The sequence below is a fragment of the Papio anubis genome, chromosome 13 (assembly GCF_008728515.1).
Source record: "Papio anubis isolate 15944 chromosome 13, Panubis1.0, whole genome shotgun sequence".
Taxonomy (NCBI): Eukaryota; Metazoa; Chordata; class Mammalia; order Primates; family Cercopithecidae; genus Papio; species Papio anubis.
The window spans coordinates 97150760-97167701 of NC_044988.1; the positions used below are offsets into that span (position 1 = coordinate 97150760).

Here is a 16942-nt window from a genome sequence, read left to right on the forward strand (position 1 = left end):
AAGACCTTCCCCAACCAAGCTGGCAGTTCTAGACATTTGTGGATCCTGAATTTCCTAAGAGCTACCATCCCTCCACACTGTCACCAGAGAGATGGGGCCAACGAGATATGTTTTCCATAGGACCTGGCCATGGGTACAGATGCGGAGGGAGAGAAGATCAAGGACCCTATGCGAGCCATCGTCCCCATTCTGCTGGACGCCAATGTCAGCACTTACGACAAAATCCGCATCATCCTTCTCTACATCTTTTTGAAGAATGGTAGGGCTGTGGGACCTAGAGAAAGGCACAGGCCCTGTCTTGGGGAAACTGAGACAGCTGAGAAAGAGGAAACAAAGTAGAGAAGTCATTTAAAAGATACGTACTGGGGAAGGGAAAGAGGATCCCGCGGGCCCTTCTTGTTTGGGGAAATACAGTGTAGTCAGATCATTGCAGCTAGAGGCTGAATGTTCCCCGGTCATTGTAGAGTTAATAAATGGTGTGGAGTAGATGGAAGACGACAGGGCTGGGGAGGGAAGGAACGCTGCTTGGCCTCGTGGCCAGTTTACCAGAGCTCTGCCCACCAGGTATTTTTAACTTGCATCACATTGGTAATCTCTGCCTTTAAAAACTGACTTTTACCCAGTTCAATCACAGTTGCCCAGGAATGTCCATTGTACAAAAGATAGATAATAAAACTCTCGTCCAGTTTGACTTGATTCAGGGTGCGGGTGGGCAGGGGTTGCTGAGAAGCCAGGGGGCAGATGGAAACACAGACTGTGAGGAGCAGCTGCTGATGGTCTTCACTCAGGCAAAGTGGCTGGAGGGGAATCGGGATCCTCATGTTGTCCTCACCGACAGTGAAGCTGATGAGTTAGAGGAGCAATGTCCACTAACGCTGAGGGGAGAAGGGCCACCATCCAGCCTGTCCCATTGGGTGCATGGGGGCTGTGTGTGGTGATCGGGTGTCTTGTGCCCTCAGGCATCACAGAGGAAAACCTGAACAAACTGATCCAGCACGCCCAGATTCCCCCAGAGGACAGTGAGATCATCACCAACATGGCTCACCTTGGTGTGCCCATCGTCACCGATGTAAGAGGCCAGCTCAGGTTCTGCAGGGAGGCGGGAGGGGAGCTGGCAGATCTGTCTGCTTCTGCTCTCTGACTGACGTACAGCATCCTCTGATACACACTCGTACGTCGAGAGAGAGAGACACGGAATCAGAGGATAAAGGTGTAAAGCTATATATAAACTAGAGGCACAAAGCCAAGAACTAGACCTGAACAGCAGTGAGTCATTCACAGACGTGAAAGCTGAGCTGTCTTGGAACCAAACCATAACAGGGTCCCCGCCGTTTTATCTGTCTTGTCTCAGCGTCCGTCTGGCCTCACCTTTGGACAGCTTAGCCTCAGCGTCCCCTGTGAAGATGAGAATATGATGCTTAGAGCTAGCAGTTTGGCCACCTTTGAGTCTACTGCACTGGGTTGGTTCAGAGCCAAATTAGGGCAGATTATCTGGGAGGCCTGGACCATGTGATGTGCTCTAGAAGAGGTGGGGTGAAGCCTCCAGGACCCTTGCAGAGGACTCTGCCATGAGCCTCGTATGTCGCAGCCCCACTGTGCTTGTCTTCTATAGGCACAGCACTAACAAAGCTAGGGTTGCAAATATTCTCCCTCTGGAATCTTATAGACAAAACTGTTCCAGTGCCACCAGACCATAGCCCTGTAACTAGCAGGAGTTTGGCATTTTTAAACCCTTGCTCACAAGAGGGATCAAAATGAGAATGGAGACATGCATTCATTCAGTACAGCTATGCTGCTGAAATCCAGTACGGCATGCTCCAAGTAGTATGCCCTCCTCTAACAGGCAGCAAACTACTTTTTCAACTGCCTGGTGTTTGTTGTTTTTTTTTTTTTTCTAATGGCACTTACATACTTGACCTATGTTTGCCATTTTTTATGAGTTGTTTTTTTTTTTTGTTTTGTTTTGTTTTTTTTTTTTTTTTTGAGAGAGAGTCTTACTCTGTCGCCCAGGCTAGAGTACAGTGATAAGATCTTGGCTCACTGCAACTTCTGCCTCCCAGGTTCAAACAATTCTCCTGCTTTGGCCTCCTGAGTAACTGGGATTACAGGTGCACACCACCATGCCTGGCTAATTTTTGTATTTTTAGTAGAGACAGGGTTTCGCCGTGTTGGCCAGGCTGGTCTTGAACTCCTGACCTCAGGTGATCTGCCCACCTCAGCCTCCCAAAGTGCTGGGATTACAGGTGTGAGCCACCACACCCGGCCTTTTTATTACTTTAAAGAACAAGTTTGCTCCAGGTTCCCAAAAGGGCACATTTTGGGCTATTCCAAGGAAAACCATGCCCCCCATTACTCTTTGCCATTGCTGCCTCTGGGGTCCTTCAGAGAATTTCTAGAGAGTAGCAGAGGTCACCTAGGGCCCAAGTGGCCCTGACTCAGGTTCTCACCTGGTGTGTGTGTGCATGCAGTCCACGCTGCGTCGCCGGAGCAAGCCGGAGCGGAAGGAGCGCATCAGCGAGCAGACCTACCAGCTCTCACGGTGGACTCCTATTATCAAGGACATCATGGAGGTCAGTGCTGGGGCGTGGGGAGGAAGAACCAGGCCCAGGGCCCTTGGATTGTCGGCCTGGATGCTTCCAGCTTCACCTGCTGCGAGGTGCCACTGACTTCACGGGTGCTGCCTCCACTTGAGGATTCCCATCCAGGCCTCCTTCAGCCCTCGTGGCGCCCCTTGCCCTGCGGGTTTATGAAGAGCTGATAGACTGTTAAGCACAGCCCCAGATCTATTTGTCGTTATGTCTTGGAGGACTCAGCTCCTATAACAGAGACCCCTCTAGGGTGCCGCATCCAGAGGGGCCCAGGTGCCTCTCAAAGGTCAGATGAGTGACATCATATCTCCACACAGGTGGCTCAGCACACCTCCCCAGTGCAGCCCTGCCTGCCCTGCCCTGCCCTCCTCCTGTTGCTCCCTACCTGAGCCTCCACACACAGCAAATCAGACTCTGCTCCTCTGGCCAAAGCAGCCCCTTGCCTGGCATGTTCTCACCCTTCCACTTCCCTTCCCAGATCCTGCTTTCCATCAAAGCCCCTCTTGAATCTCACCATTTCCATCTGCTGCCCCATCTGTCTGAGCACTCAGCACACGGAGGCCTCCCCTGGACTCCTTAGTGCACATGTGCCACTCGGTGCCTTGGGTCGCCTTTTCGTTTGTTGGTCCTGTCCCCTCAGCTGCTGTGTCGTCTGCACAGAGCCTCTAGTGCAGCAGGTGTTTTTGCAGTTGTTGGCTGGAAGGTGTATAAGGTGGTGGCCACCACCATAGCCCTGTGGGGTCACTCCCTTCTCTCCTTGTAGCGGGAAGAGACCCTGCATAGAATCCCGCACCACTAGATCTTTCCAACTTGATTGGTGAACAAAACTAGGGTCTAGAGAATGAAGGAGTTTTTCTTGGGATCCCTTAGTTAATTCCTGGCAGCCCAGGTGTTCCTATTGAATTGTACATTAATATAAATGTATTTTAAATATATAGAGTGAGTCAGCTCCCATTTTTAAAATCCACAAACTAAAAGGATGAGTGAACATGAAACATCTAGAAACCTATTATATCTCTTTGCTTGTTGGGATAGCCAACCCCTCTGTCTCATTCCCTCCTTTGTTCTCTGCTCCCTTTTGCTCCCCCTCCTCTCCAATCCCCTAAAGAGACATGTGTAGGCTTCATGTGGGAGCTGTAAGGAAGAGTGTGGATTTCTAGGCAGCAGGAGGTAGATGGTGAGAGTCCACCCACCAGATAATTAGACACTTGGAAAACGGAGTGGGTAAGACTCCTTTGTGCAGGAGAGACTGCTTGTGCCTGGTTTCTACAAGGCTGATGGCAAGTATCAGGAATTTATTGGACAAAATGCATCATTTATAAAACCTCACGTAGATTATGAAAGTGAATAAACTGGAAGAGAAGCAAGAAAAAACTTCTCTTAAAAAGCAGGCTATCTCAGCGTCCAGACAGTTACAAAGCATCTGGTCTAACCGAGCCCTGTGCTAGGCACCTCTGGCCGCAGGGAAGGGAGCTCTGGTTGCTGCAAACCTGGCCATGGCTTTGCCAAGTGACATGTTCTCCAGATCATCTGGCCTTGGTTCCCGTCAGCACTTTTCAGACAGATGGCAAGCTAATATCTGTCTCTTTTCCTTCTAGGACACTATTGAGGACAAACTTGACACCAAGCACTACCCTTATATCTCTACCCGATCCTCTGCCTCCTTCAGTACGACTGCCGTCAGGTAGGTGAAAATCCCTGAGCAAGGACAGAGCGGGGCCAGCTCTGGTTGGATGTCAGCTCTGCAGCAGTCCCACTGTGTGGCTATGTGATCTGCCAGAACCCTCTTGCTGCTGCTCCCCACAGCTGCAGCGTGGGCCAGGTCCGCACAGTGGCCCCACGGCCCTTCCCCCTCCAGCATCCTGTTCCTCTCTGATTCATCCCTCACACCTCCCTCCCTTACTCCGCATCAGCCGTGCCAGCTTCCTCGCACTTCTCGAACAGTCAGGCCCACGTCTGCCTCAGGACCACTGCACTTGCTTTTCCCTCTGCCTGAAATTATCTGTCCCCAGATATATCTGCATGGGTTGGGCACGGTAGCTCACACCTGTAATCCCAGAACTTTGGGAGGCCAAGGCGGTTGAATCACTTGAGTCAGGTATTTGAGACCAGCCTGGCTAACATGGTGAAGCCCCATCTCTACTAAAAATACAAAAATTAGCTGGGCATGGTGACTCATGCCTGTAGTCCCAGCTACTCAGGAGGCTGAGGTAGGAGAATTGCTTAAACCCGGGAGGCGGAGGTTGCAATGAGCCAAGATTGCATCACTGCACTCCAGTCTGGGTGACAGAACAAGACTCCGTCTCAAACAGACAAACAAAAGATATGTCTGCATGGCTTGCCGCTTATCTCCTTTGGTCTTTAATCAAGTGTTACCTTCTCCAATCTTGCCTCACCACCGTGTTTAAAATTGCAGCGCATCAGCGTTCACAGCTTTACTCCTGCAGTCCAAGTGTGGAGCAGCCCACATGTCCCCCAGCTGACAAGTGGGTACCACACGTGGTCTCTGCACACAGTGGCTCCTGAGAACAGTGAGGGCTGAGCACGCACTCGGGATGGTAGAGTTATCAGCTCGAGAGGGCAACCCTGGCACTGCAGCTTTGCCACTCCTGGCACCCCAGGATGTGCACGTCTCTGTCCCTCCTCTCCTACTTTCCCCGCCTGTCTTCTCTCTTGCGTCTCCTCTCTCTGTGTTCACTTTTGGCCTCAGCTGGGCCAGAGGCCTGTGGCGGCCTCTGTGTCATTGTGCAGCCCTTCTCATGGCAGCAGAGGCAAAACGAAAATTGCCAAACATGGCATAAAATACAAAATCCCCAGTAGCGCCACAGTCAGGCTGGGTGATGAGAACGGGATGTCAAATGATTGCACAAGGAACGAAAGTGACCGTGAGATTCTCTGTTGGCCCAAACGGTGCCCCAGGCTTCTTCCTGGTTTGGAAAGTGACTGTAAGGCTGTCATGAGTCAGGAAGAAAGGTGATGCATTGCAGTGGCCAGAAAGGACTTGCTCCTTTCATCTCATTTTTCTCATTTTCTTAACCTGGGAACAACCCATTTGTTCCTATTTCTCAGTCAAAGGTAAAGGCTATTGAAGGAAACCCAGGGACAGAGGGAGGCCCCTCTGGGAGCAGCCCCACCATTGAAGTACTCTTCTTGCCTGGCTTCACCGCGATTTCCAGAAGGCAGCTCAGGGATGGAGAAGCCTCCCCCGTGGTGCCTGGACAGGGTTGCAGGGCTTCCCTGTGCTTGGCCCTATAGCACAGAGCTCTTCATCAGACCAGGATTTGGGCTCACTTCCTTCTCCCTACCTCCCCATTCAACGACGACCTTTTGGTCAAGGCCTGTGTCTCCTTGGGATGTGGTACTGGGGAGGCCCTCACTCAGTACATGTTTTCAGGGGATCTGTGTGCCAGCCTGAAGACAGCTCTTAGACTGTCATCACTGCGCAGTGACAGCAGAGTGTCCCAGGCAAGCTCAGAGGCATGCACGACTTGGGGTAGACGTCTGCATGAGCCTGTAGCAGGGGGATGCTACTGAACTTGACCCAGCAAAACGTCAGAGCTGAACTGATCCTGTCTGTCGCCTGCATGTTTCTAAGAGTGACAAGGTCACAGCAGCACAGGCGTTCATAGTGACTCTTCTCCTGGGAACCAGACCACTTGAAAATTGCATTGCAGTGAAATTCAGCCAACACTCACTAAGCGTCTACTCTGTTTGGGGCACAAGTGTACAGACCTAATATGTAAACAAACCACTGGGGTATGAAGCACTAGATGCCGTGAGTGCAGATAAACTGACTGATATACGTGCACTCTCTCTCTCTCTCTCTCTCTCTCACTCTCACTCTCCCTCCCTTCCTCTCTCTCTCTCTCTCTCAGCGCCCGCTATGGGCACTGGCATAAGAACAAGGCCCCAGGCGAGTACCGCAGTGGCCCCCGCCTCATCATTTTCATCCTTGGGGGCGTGAGCCTGAATGAGATGCGCTGCGCCTACGAGGTGACCCAGGCCAACGGAAAGTGGGAGGTGCTGATAGGTGAGTGGCCATGCTTCCAGCGGAAGGCGCCGCCGCATCGCACCTCAACTCCATTCCACGCTTTGGTGTCGCATTCTGTCATAGACTCCCTTGACCCACAAAACTTAGTCTCTGTGGACAGCAGAAGCTAGGGGACAAGGGTTCCCTCCTTGGTCTGCCCTGCTGCATCTCTCAGTGGAAGGCAGCCTCATGAGGTAAGAAGTGCCTGATCGCAGGGTCTGGCAGACTCAGGCTCAGGTTCCTGCTCTGCAAACTGCAAGTAGGGGACCTTGAGCAAGTGGCTGGAGCTCTCCAACCATTTTTTTACTCAACAAAATGGGATCAGTAATACTCACAGCATGGAACTAGGCCCAAGATGAGGTCTGTCAGTTTCCTGGCATTGGCCTCATGCCCAGGCAGAAATGGGCAGTGAATGGCAGTCAATCGCTGCCCTCTTCACTTGTCAGGTGGAGATGGACGGACAGCTGTGAGCAGGTGCTGCCTGAAACTACTGCCTGACCGTTGGACTCTGCTCAGGGCTACCCCAGCCACCTCCAACCACTTTCTAGCTCTGCCATGCCCTTTCTCGTATTTCCTGTTCGTTTTCCAAAAGAGAGGAAGCGACTCGTAGGAGCTGACTTAACGCAGCAGGAGCTTTTTCTCCTTTCTCTTGCCTTTGGGGGCTTCTATGATGTTTAGGGCTGGAAGAAGATGAATGAGCTAAGAAAAGTCTTGCTTTCTCCAGATGCCTCCCTTTTTGTTCTGTTTTGCCCTTAACAAAATGGAGGGAACCCACCAGCCTGGGGGGCCCTCTCAACACTGGCAAGAAGCTGTCATGTTCACTACCCTGGCTGGGCTCTGTTCTCAGTGGAAACAGGCTCACGCTGAGCAAGAAGAGGCGAAGGCTCTTGGCCTCCATTTGTAAAGGGGTGTGCTCTGCACCCGGTGGGGAATTATACTCTCCAGGGCCAAGGATGGCTTCTCAGGCCACTTACACATGAACTGCTACAGGGAGAGGCCTGGAGCTGCCCCGGCTGGGAGGCATCGCTGACCTTCTGCCATAGGTGCCCACCACTGGTCTTAATCCCAGGCACAGTCATTATCTCAATAACAAGTGGCGGTTTTATACTTCCAATTTGGGGTGAGCAAGTCACAGCACCTCCACAAGGTATCCAAGTGAGCAGACTCCGTGGACCAGTCCACATGGCTGTTCCTGGGTTTTTCAAGATGGATCTGGGGCTGTCAGCCGCCTCTCTGAGAGCACAATCCGGTGGGGAGACTGTACCTCCCCGCCACAGCCCTCCAGCTTCCCGTGTCAGGTCACCAGCTCTCCACATAACTGTTTCGCCCTCCCGTTGTGTAGCCCCTGTGAGAAAGCCCTCTGCTTCCTGCTTGCATATGTGTTGCATGAATGTAGGGAGTAATTCTGGAGCTCAAACACAGCTTTTCTGGACAGAAGCTGTCACAGCCAGGCTTTGGGTGTAAATCTTCCCCTTCATCTTTAGACCTGACTTGAGGTTCCATATACTGGGAGGTGGGAACCTGGGGGTATGAAGTTGCCCATGAAGATTCATGGAGGGGCCTTGCACAGACAGCTGACGTCCGCTGTGTTGCCTCCCCTGCTTTGTGCATGCCAGCCGCCTTGCTGCCATGTGTGTGCGTGCACGCTTGTGTGTGTGCGCTTGTGTGTGTGTGTGTATGCATGCACGCATGTGTGTGTCTGGCTTTCTCATACCTCATTGACTGCATAAAATGTAGGCCTAAGTTGGCATGTTCCTGTGACGTACCTTTGTTCAAGCAGTCAGCTGGCCTCTGTTCTCCCACAGGTTCTACTCACATTCTTACTCCCACCAAATTTCTCATGGACCTGAGACACCCCGACTTCAGGGAGTCCTCTAGGGTATCTTTTGAGGATCAGGCTCCAACAATGGAGTGAGAGCCAAAGAAACAAAGTAAAAGCAGCTTATTACAGAAAAGAAACTCTTCCACTCTGAAGGGCTTTCTTTGATTATTCCGTCACTCTTTTTCTTTATTTCTTCCTTTTTAGTTTATTATTTATTTGATTTTGTTTCAACAAGAAAATGCTTGCAGTTCTCAACACCGATTGAAAATGTGTCCAGTGCTGCCCTCACAGCCCTGCCATGAACCCTCCGGGCTCCGACCTGCTGGCTCACTCATGCCTTGGGTTCCACACTGCTCAGTCAGGCGCCTGCAGGCCGCTGGGTGGAAACCAAAAATGATAATGACTGCTGTGAACAGTTGTCAGAGAGGGAGCTGGAATTCTGGGGGATGCCTGAGGCACAGTGCCCAAGCCTGCTGGTCTGGGATGCATTTGTGGCCCCCACAAGGAATTTAAAGTTCCTGATTTTGCTGGGTGTGGGGGTCTGAGAGCGAGGCCAGTGGACATTTGGGGAACACCTTGTCCAGGAAGGCAGGCGGTGGTGGAGATGGCTGGTCATGAGGGAAGCTTGGCAGGGAACACAGAATAGACCCCAGGTCAGTGGCAGCTGGACAGATGGTGTGAATACCTTTTTCCTAGGACAGGCACTTCTCAAGAAATAAGTGATAAGGAGTAATTGGGTCACAAGCCGCCATCTCCTTGGGGAGCTCCAATCGTTAGTGGGAAGAGCTTTTGTTTCATGTTCCTCTGTAGGAAACAGCACTTAACAGTCATTTGCTCTTTTAGTAATTACTTTTAATTCTGTGGATCCTTTCGAGAGTTGAGTAGTCATACCCCTCTCTCTCCCACTGAAGGTCCGAGAGCCTTTCAGTAGAAATGTATTCTCTTTTTTTTTTTTTTTTTAAAAGATGGGGTCTTGCTGTGTTGCCCATGCTGGAGTGCAGTGGCTCTTCACAGGTGTGATCACAACACACTGCAGCCTCAAACTCCTGGCCTCAAGAGATCCTCCTGTCTCCACCTCCCAAGTAGCTGGGACCATAGGCCCACACCGCTGTGCCCAGCATAAACCTATTATTAATGCTCTGTGTGGTTTTAGAGAGTGTATTCTGTCTCCCACCAAGCTTGTTACCCAGAACCTGTTGTCTGCTTAGTAGACTATCCAAATTTTATTTTATTTATTATTATTATTATTATTATTATTTGAGATGGAGTTTCGCTCTCGTTGCCCAGGCTGGAGTGCGATGGCGCGATCTCGGCTCACCACAACCTCCGCCTCCTGGTTTCAACCGATTCTCCTGCCTTAGCCTCCTGAGTAGCTGGGATTACAGGCGTGTGCCACCACGCCTGGCTAATTTTTTTTTGTATTTTTAGTTGAGACGGGGTTTCTTCATGTTGGTCAGGCTGGTCTCGAATTCCCAACCTCAGGTGATCCGCCTGCCTCAGCCTCCCAAAGTGCTGGAATTATAGGCATGAGTCACCGCGCACAGCCGACTATCCAAATTTTGATCTTCAAAATTGTCCTCATTCCCTCCTCTCTCTTTCCATCCTTCAGATATGATGGGAACCTCCTATGTGTTTAAATGGCAGGCTTCCATCATCACATCGGTGACTCCTTAGCTTGTTATACATTCTGTCATGAGGCCATATTTTGTGTACCTGACTTTGTGTATATTATTGACAATGGACCCTTGAAAAGCCCCTTCACCTGAGCCAATATGTGGCCCAGTGAGTCACAGAGCTTGAGTCCCCTGTGAGCAGTGGAGAGAGACCTGGACTCAGAGCCAGGAGGACTGGCCTCCACCCCAGCTCCTCCATGGGCACCTGTATGGCTGTAGGAAGATACCCTCGCTCTCTCGGCCATAGCATAGGAGCACAGGGAAGCTGGATCGCAGTGCCCCCAGGCGTGCAGGACCTCTGACATTCTGTACATTCAGTGATTACGATTTGTGCCTCAAACCGTGCAGTCCTGCCCACTCTCTCACTCTCTGGTGAGCCTCAGGGGAATGGCCCATCAGAACCTTGGCTAGGTGGCATCAGCAGCTGCTTGTGTATGTTAGGAAAATGATGCTTCCTCCTAAAAGTAGGAACAGGAGGCTACGCTGCTTATCTCCTCCTCTCTCCCTTCCTTGACATGAACGTCAGGGCAGCAGTGTGCTAAGGAACTGAAAGTAGCTGGGAAAGCAGAAAGTGGACCTGGTTATAGCCCTGGGCTATAGCTCCCATCCTGCGTGGGCTGGCCCTCCCTATAAAGCAAGGCCAGTACGGGGTGAATAAAAGCCATTCTTTAAAAAAAAAAAAAAAAAATCATTCCTTAGAAGCACCTTGATAGGTTGTAAATCAGAGACATCTGGTTCTGTGTGCAGACTGCAGGTAGGTGGATGGATTTGCTGCAGTATGTATTTTAAGACTTCTAGAAAGACAAATGTTCAGTCGAGTCTGCAGCAATACCAGACCACTTGCAGCATCTGAAAGCAACACAGGCTCAAACTGCAAAAGCTCCTGCTAGGATGGGCTTCCCTGCTGGGCTTCCCTGCTTCAGAACAAGCTTCTCCTTTGCAGAGTATTTTCCTTTGCATTATATTTGATCAGCACAGTAGGTCTCAGCTGCCATCAAAACAAAGAGAAAGTAAACAGACTCCGTATATCCCTGGCTTCTGAAATCATTTGCTGAGTGGTGTTGGGTTTTAGAGCATTCAGTTAAGCAAGGCACAGAGCCCTAATACCAGTGAGGTCAGAAAGCAGATTAAGGTCTGACTTGCCCTATTCTGTTATGATCGGCCAGGTGACCAAAGTGCAGGACAGTGCAGACCATCAGAAAACCTGAGTGTCCTAAAGACCAGTATTGTGACAGCATATCTTTTGTGTCTTTTTTCTTTCTTTTGAGTCAGGGTTTCACTCTGTTACCCAGGCTGGAGTGCAGTGGCATGATTTCAGCTCACTGCAGCCTGGACCTCCTGGATTCAAGCGATCCTTCCACCTCAGCCTACCTAGTAGCTGGGACCACAGGCATGCACCACCACGCCCGGCTAATTTTTTTGTATTTTTGGTAGAGGCTGGGTTTCACCATGTTGCCCCAGGCGGGTCTTGAACTCCTGAGCTCAAGTTATCCTCCAGCCTTGGCCTACCAGTTGCTGGGATTACAGGCATAAGCCACTGCGCCTGGCCCAACATATCTTTTAAGAGAGGATGAGTTTTCCTACAGCAAATGAGAGGGTTCCTAGCAGACACCGTGCATGGGTGATGGGGCAGCACCCTCTCTTCCCGGCTCCTCTCCCTCCTGTAGCTGAGGCTGGCTCCCCCGAGGTCAGGGTTAACCAACAGCTCTCGCTAAATCCTCACCAATCCCTCCACGTTGTCTAAGAAATGAAATCTTTTGATTAGATTTTCACCTCTCTGCTCTGGTTGGTTTATGATAAAAGTACTCTTCACTGGGGAGTACCCAAGAGATTGTCAGAAGCAAATGAGGGAGAGCTGAAGACTGGATCAGATCTTTGTACTACATGGGGGCCACCTGGGAGAAAGTTTGAGGGTTTTTATATTGATTACTTTGCTTCATTCCACATTGGGATCAGGTACGTTTCATTTTTCTTTGGTACTCAGATTTGAATCTGAATTCAGGCCCACCTATTGCCTGGCTGCTATTTAAGCATCCACCTGCCCATCCCCTCCCCTCCCCTCCCAGGGGTCCTGAGAATCAAGAGTCTGGAGGCACTGCTTCTCCTGTCTATGCCACCCACCCTGAGCAAGCACCTGACTGCTCTGGCCTTCATGTGTCCCATGTGTAGGATGAGAGGGGAGGGCCGGATCCCAGTTTTCCAAACCTGGCTGATGATCATACTTACCTGGGCTGCTCTTAAACGTACACGTTTTCTGGCGCCACCCTGCATATTCTGAGTCAGTAGGTCTGCTTCAGCCAAACTCAAGACTGATTGGGCCAGCTAGCCTGCAAGAACACTTCCGGTTTTCAGATTCTGTCCGCATAGAAAGAAGGATTTTGTCCCATCAGAGCTTGCTGTGTCTGGCCCACAGCTTTGAAAACATGTACACAGTCATGTGGGTGGGCGTCAATTTAGTTTTTAGAGACCACTGTTTACATTTCATAATCTTCCAGTTATAGGGACTAAATAGGACCCTCAGAGCAATAGAGCCCACTTGCTGCTCTGTTCTGGAAAACCACTATGGTCAGTCATCTGTGGATTCAAAATGAGAACGTGTGCAAAATGTGGATTATGGACTCACTCAGCTTAATTTGCAATGTTTATAGTGGTGAGAAGCTTGACCAATTTATTAACACAACACGGATGATTGAGTGTGAAGAATTGGCTTTCTGATGGTCAGCATTTACACCAGCTAGTCTGGTTCCCTTAAGGAAACTACACAGGTGAAGTCCTAGGCCCATGCCTGTTGCCGAGGCTTCACTGATTGTCTCCAGTACTCAGTCCTAGAATTGTTCTTCAGTCAAGACTGGGAGCAATGAATGGTCAGTGATTAGATAATATGAGAGACTTCTAGTGCATGAATTCCCTAACCTCTGTCTGGTCTCCCCCAAATCCTAGATTGACATATCAGCAGAGACAGGGAGGACTTGGGAATCAGCATCTGATCAGAGGAACTCCTTCAGATGCAGCCTCTAAGATGAGTCTGCCCTGTTATTTCCTGGAGTCATTTGGATGGCTAAGGAGGGCCTCGGGGACGTTTTCTCTGGCACATGCGCTCCTTGCTGTTGCCTTTAACGAGGAAGCTCCCAAGCGAATCCCCACACTCTGCAGGACAGGCCGTCTTTCAGCATTTGGACACGTGGGCTACATGGAGTTGCAATTTGGAGGCCCCCCATCCTGGCAATGGTTCACTCTTCAGAGTCTGGGGCAAGCCTTGTAATGTGCGTCCTTTCTCCTCATTTGTACATCAGCCTTTGGCCTCTTTTAGGACAAGCAGGAGGAGTGGTAAGGTCACAGAAATGAGTGGACTTCAGGGGAAAGGAGTGCTATAAAGAAGCCCAGGGACACACTCCTGAAACCTGCATCACATTTGCTGAAGGAGCCTCGGGTCTGCAGAATAATGAGTCAGCTTTCCAGCACAGGGCCCCTGCAGGCCGCATGCACAGGGCGTCCATCTGAGGACAAGTTCCTTGCTCAGCCAGGAGTGGGCAGCTGGGGCCTGAACTGCAGAGAAAGGGATGTTGGAAGAACAGAGAGGGCTTTCCAAGTTTCTGCTAGTCTGGAGTGACCAGGAAGGGCTGCAGTTCCAGCAGTCTTGGGTCAGCTGAGCGAGTAGTCAGTGGTCAAATGCATAGGGACCCTGGTATTGGAGTCATGCCCAATGAGCCAGCCAAAGCCTTCTTTTGCCTGCCCTTGAGGTGGAAATCTGGCATCCAGTGGTTTCTGCTCCCCTGCTCCCATGAAGGCCCATTCCTTTGCCACGTCTCCAGGGAGGCACATTTTCAAGTACGGGTCTCTTTTGTTCCGTTCTTCTCTCCCACCAGGACCTTTCTTTGAAGCGCACTGCTGCATGCGTGCGGGCCTCATGCTCACCCACACACCACCCCGGTCACCTGTCTTCTGTTTAAGTCCATGTCCAAACCACACGACCCATGCATCTTTTTTTACTGCACTTACTAGATCTCTCTCTCTCTCCTTATGAAAAAGACTTTCATTTATTTTTATTTTTATTTTTGCAGTAGAAGTATATCTAATTCCATTAGCTTAAATTTTTGCAAGCATTTCTAATCTCTTACAATACGCGGTCTCTGCAAGGTAAGGCCTCAGGTCCCCTGGCCCTTTCCCTCTCACACCTGAGGTCCCACCCACCAGGGCAGTACCAACTGGCTGGCTCCCAGAGGTCAGTGGATTCTCCCAGGGGGCTTTGCCTGTCAGCATCCTCTCCCAGGCACCATGCTTTCCACACATGGTCCCCCTACCAACTCTGGCCCCATTTTCAACCTTTCCCCCTTGCCATGTTTGGAATTTCTCTCCCGGCTTCACTTGGAGTTTGAGAGTGAATTAGAAATGCAGCTGCCCATCACCTGCAGATGGCTCTGCACCCTGATGGCGAGGCGGCTCGTTCCTTGGTGCAGCCTGGGACCCTGCCTGAGCCAGAGGATGTGTTTTGTTTATCCACAGCCCCTGAATATCTCCCAGGCCTATTGCAATGGGACCCCAACCCCAACCCCCGCTCCCCTCCCTGCTTCCACTAGACCCAGACGAGGGTGGGGGAGGGGGGTGGGTGCAGATCTGGCAGTCGAGAAGCACAGGAAAGGAAAAGTGTTAGAAACCAGAACTGGCAAGCTCACTGTCTTCTCTGCCTCCTCCAGGATCCACGCACATCCTCACCCCACAGAAACTGCTGGACACGCTGAAGAAACTGAATAAAACAGATGAAGAAATAAGCAGTTAAAAAAATAAGTCGCCCATCCAAACACGCCCCATCCCACAGCGGTCCACAGCTTCCCACCACCGCCCGCCTCAGTTCTTTGCGTCCGTTGCCTCCCCAGCCCTGCACGCCCTGGCCGGCACTGTTGCCGCTGCGTTCTTGTGTTCAGTGATGCCCTCTTCTTGTTTGAAACAAAAGAAAATAATGCATTGTGTTTTTTTAAAAGAGTATCTTACATATGTATCCTGAAAGGAGAAGTTCATGTGCAGTTGGTGTGCAGCAGGAGAAGTTTCTGGACTGTTAGGATGAATGGACGCCTCCTCCCCGTTATTTAAGATTTGTGACCTTGTACATAACCCTGGGTGACATGTGCACATTGCTTGGGTATGGAACGGTAGAAATTTGGGTGTTTTTAAAACCTTGTTTGGGGTTGTTCCTGTCCTCGTTGAGAATCATAGAGATGTCTGTGTTCTTGGAGTATTTCACACTGAGGACTAATCTGTTATCTTCATTCCAGTCTCTACCCCTCAGGGCCTGCTCTCATCCAAATAACCTGGGAGGTGACAATCGGGACATCTCAGGAGGTCCGAGGTGGAACAGACCTCTTTGCCTTTCCCAGTGTCTCAGGCCCCCAGTGGTGTGGCTGTGGGTGGAGGCTGGGGTGTCTGCACGAAGCCAGGCCAGCGTCCTCCTCCACAGCCCGTAACTGTCTCCTCCCCGGCCTGTGTCCACAGTGCTGGGATCCTGAGGGAAGTCCTCCAGTCTGTCACAGTGCCCCGACAGGTGAGAAGCAAACTCCCGCTGGGAGCCTCCATCTCTTTGGAAAAACAGTCCGGAGCCTGTGGCCCAGGCCCTTCTGTCCCCAGGCATCACCCCAACAGCTCATTTTCCCTAGTCAGCCTTCGTTCAAGGGTCAGGAATGAACCAGAACAGATGGGTTCTGGAGGTGCCTGAACAGAGGGCTGTGGCTGTGGAGAAGGTTCTTGGCCCACTGGATTCACACAGACCCTGTACCCTCTCGGCAAGAATCTTCAGTCAGATTATCCTCAGTTTCAGATACTTCGTAATACCTTATTTCGTGTCGTGTGGGGTCATACGTCATCGTGTTTGTAAGAGAAGATGGTCATTTTATTCTCTGTATAAAACTTAGCTCTAAAGCAGAAACTAAAGCAGCAAATGCAGGAAAGGCTGTCTCGCCATCCTCAAGACTCAGCAGCTCTCATTCTCCAGTGGTGAGCACACCATTTGTCCTGCTGCTGTTGTGAAATATAACAGTGGAAGTCACAAAAATGTCCCCTGCCCAGCCCCCTCGCCGCCCTTGACCTCCTGCAAGCCATGTGTGTATTACTCGTCTAGTGATGTCCTCGCAAAGTGCTGTACACGAGCTCGGCGCCGCCTCCACCTCCCTTTCAGAGCCTGCCCCCCGCCCTCTCCGCTCGCTGCATTGTGGTGTTCTCTTCTCAAGGCTTTGAAATCTCCCCTTGCACTGAGATTAGTCGTCAGATCTCTCCCCGTCTCCCTCCCAACTTATACGACCTGATTTCCTTAGGACAGAACCGCAGGCACCTGCTCCGGGTGTCGTACTCCCACTGCTTGTTCTGTCCCCTCCCTCGGACCAAACAGTGCTCATGCTTCAGGACCTTGTTTGTCAAAGATGTTGGTTTCCCTTTCTCTGTTATTTATATGAAAATAATTTATCAAAAGGATATTTTAAAAAAGCTAGTCTGTCTTGAAACTTGTTTACCCTAAAATTATCAGAATCTCAGTGTTTGAAAGTATTGAAGCACAAACATATATCATCTCTGTACCATTCTGTACTAAAGCACTTGAGTCTAATAAATAAAGAAATCAGCACCCCTTCCCGGTGTCCAGGGGCCTGTAGTCTGGCTTTCCTTTGGGCAACAGAAGGAGAAAGCTTTTACAGTGGTTCGTCACAGAGGAGGCGGCCACCCCGAGCTGTGGCATGGTCAAGTCAGGTCCCCATGGCTTGCATTAAATCTGTAGCTGCCTCGCACTGGGGACTAGCCATGGAACTTGTCTTGGGCCTCTAGCTGCAACAGGACGCTGCCTAGAGAT

At 50.8% G+C, this 16942-nt stretch overlaps 1 protein-coding gene across 2 annotated transcripts in view; it reads left to right on the forward strand.

The window, feature by feature from the left end:
- STXBP1 (syntaxin binding protein 1) overlaps window positions 1-16735 on the forward strand; it is an 81678-nt gene extending 64943 nt beyond the window's left edge. The window contains exons 14-20 of one of the 2 annotated variants that reach the window (XM_003911919.3): window positions 121-259; window positions 960-1069; window positions 2469-2570; window positions 4187-4272; window positions 6464-6618; window positions 8424-8549; window positions 14808-16735. In XM_003911919.3, the coding sequence (XP_003911968.1) occupies window positions 121-259; window positions 960-1069; window positions 2469-2570; window positions 4187-4272; window positions 6464-6618; window positions 8424-8533 (702 nt within the window). In that variant the 3' untranslated portion in view covers window positions 8534-8549; window positions 14808-16735. The remainder of the gene's footprint in view (window positions 1-120; window positions 260-959; window positions 1070-2468; window positions 2571-4186; window positions 4273-6463; window positions 6619-8423; window positions 8550-14807) is intronic. The other variant, XM_003911918.3, reaches the window with a different exon arrangement.
- Window positions 16736-16942: the final 207 nt, after the last annotated feature.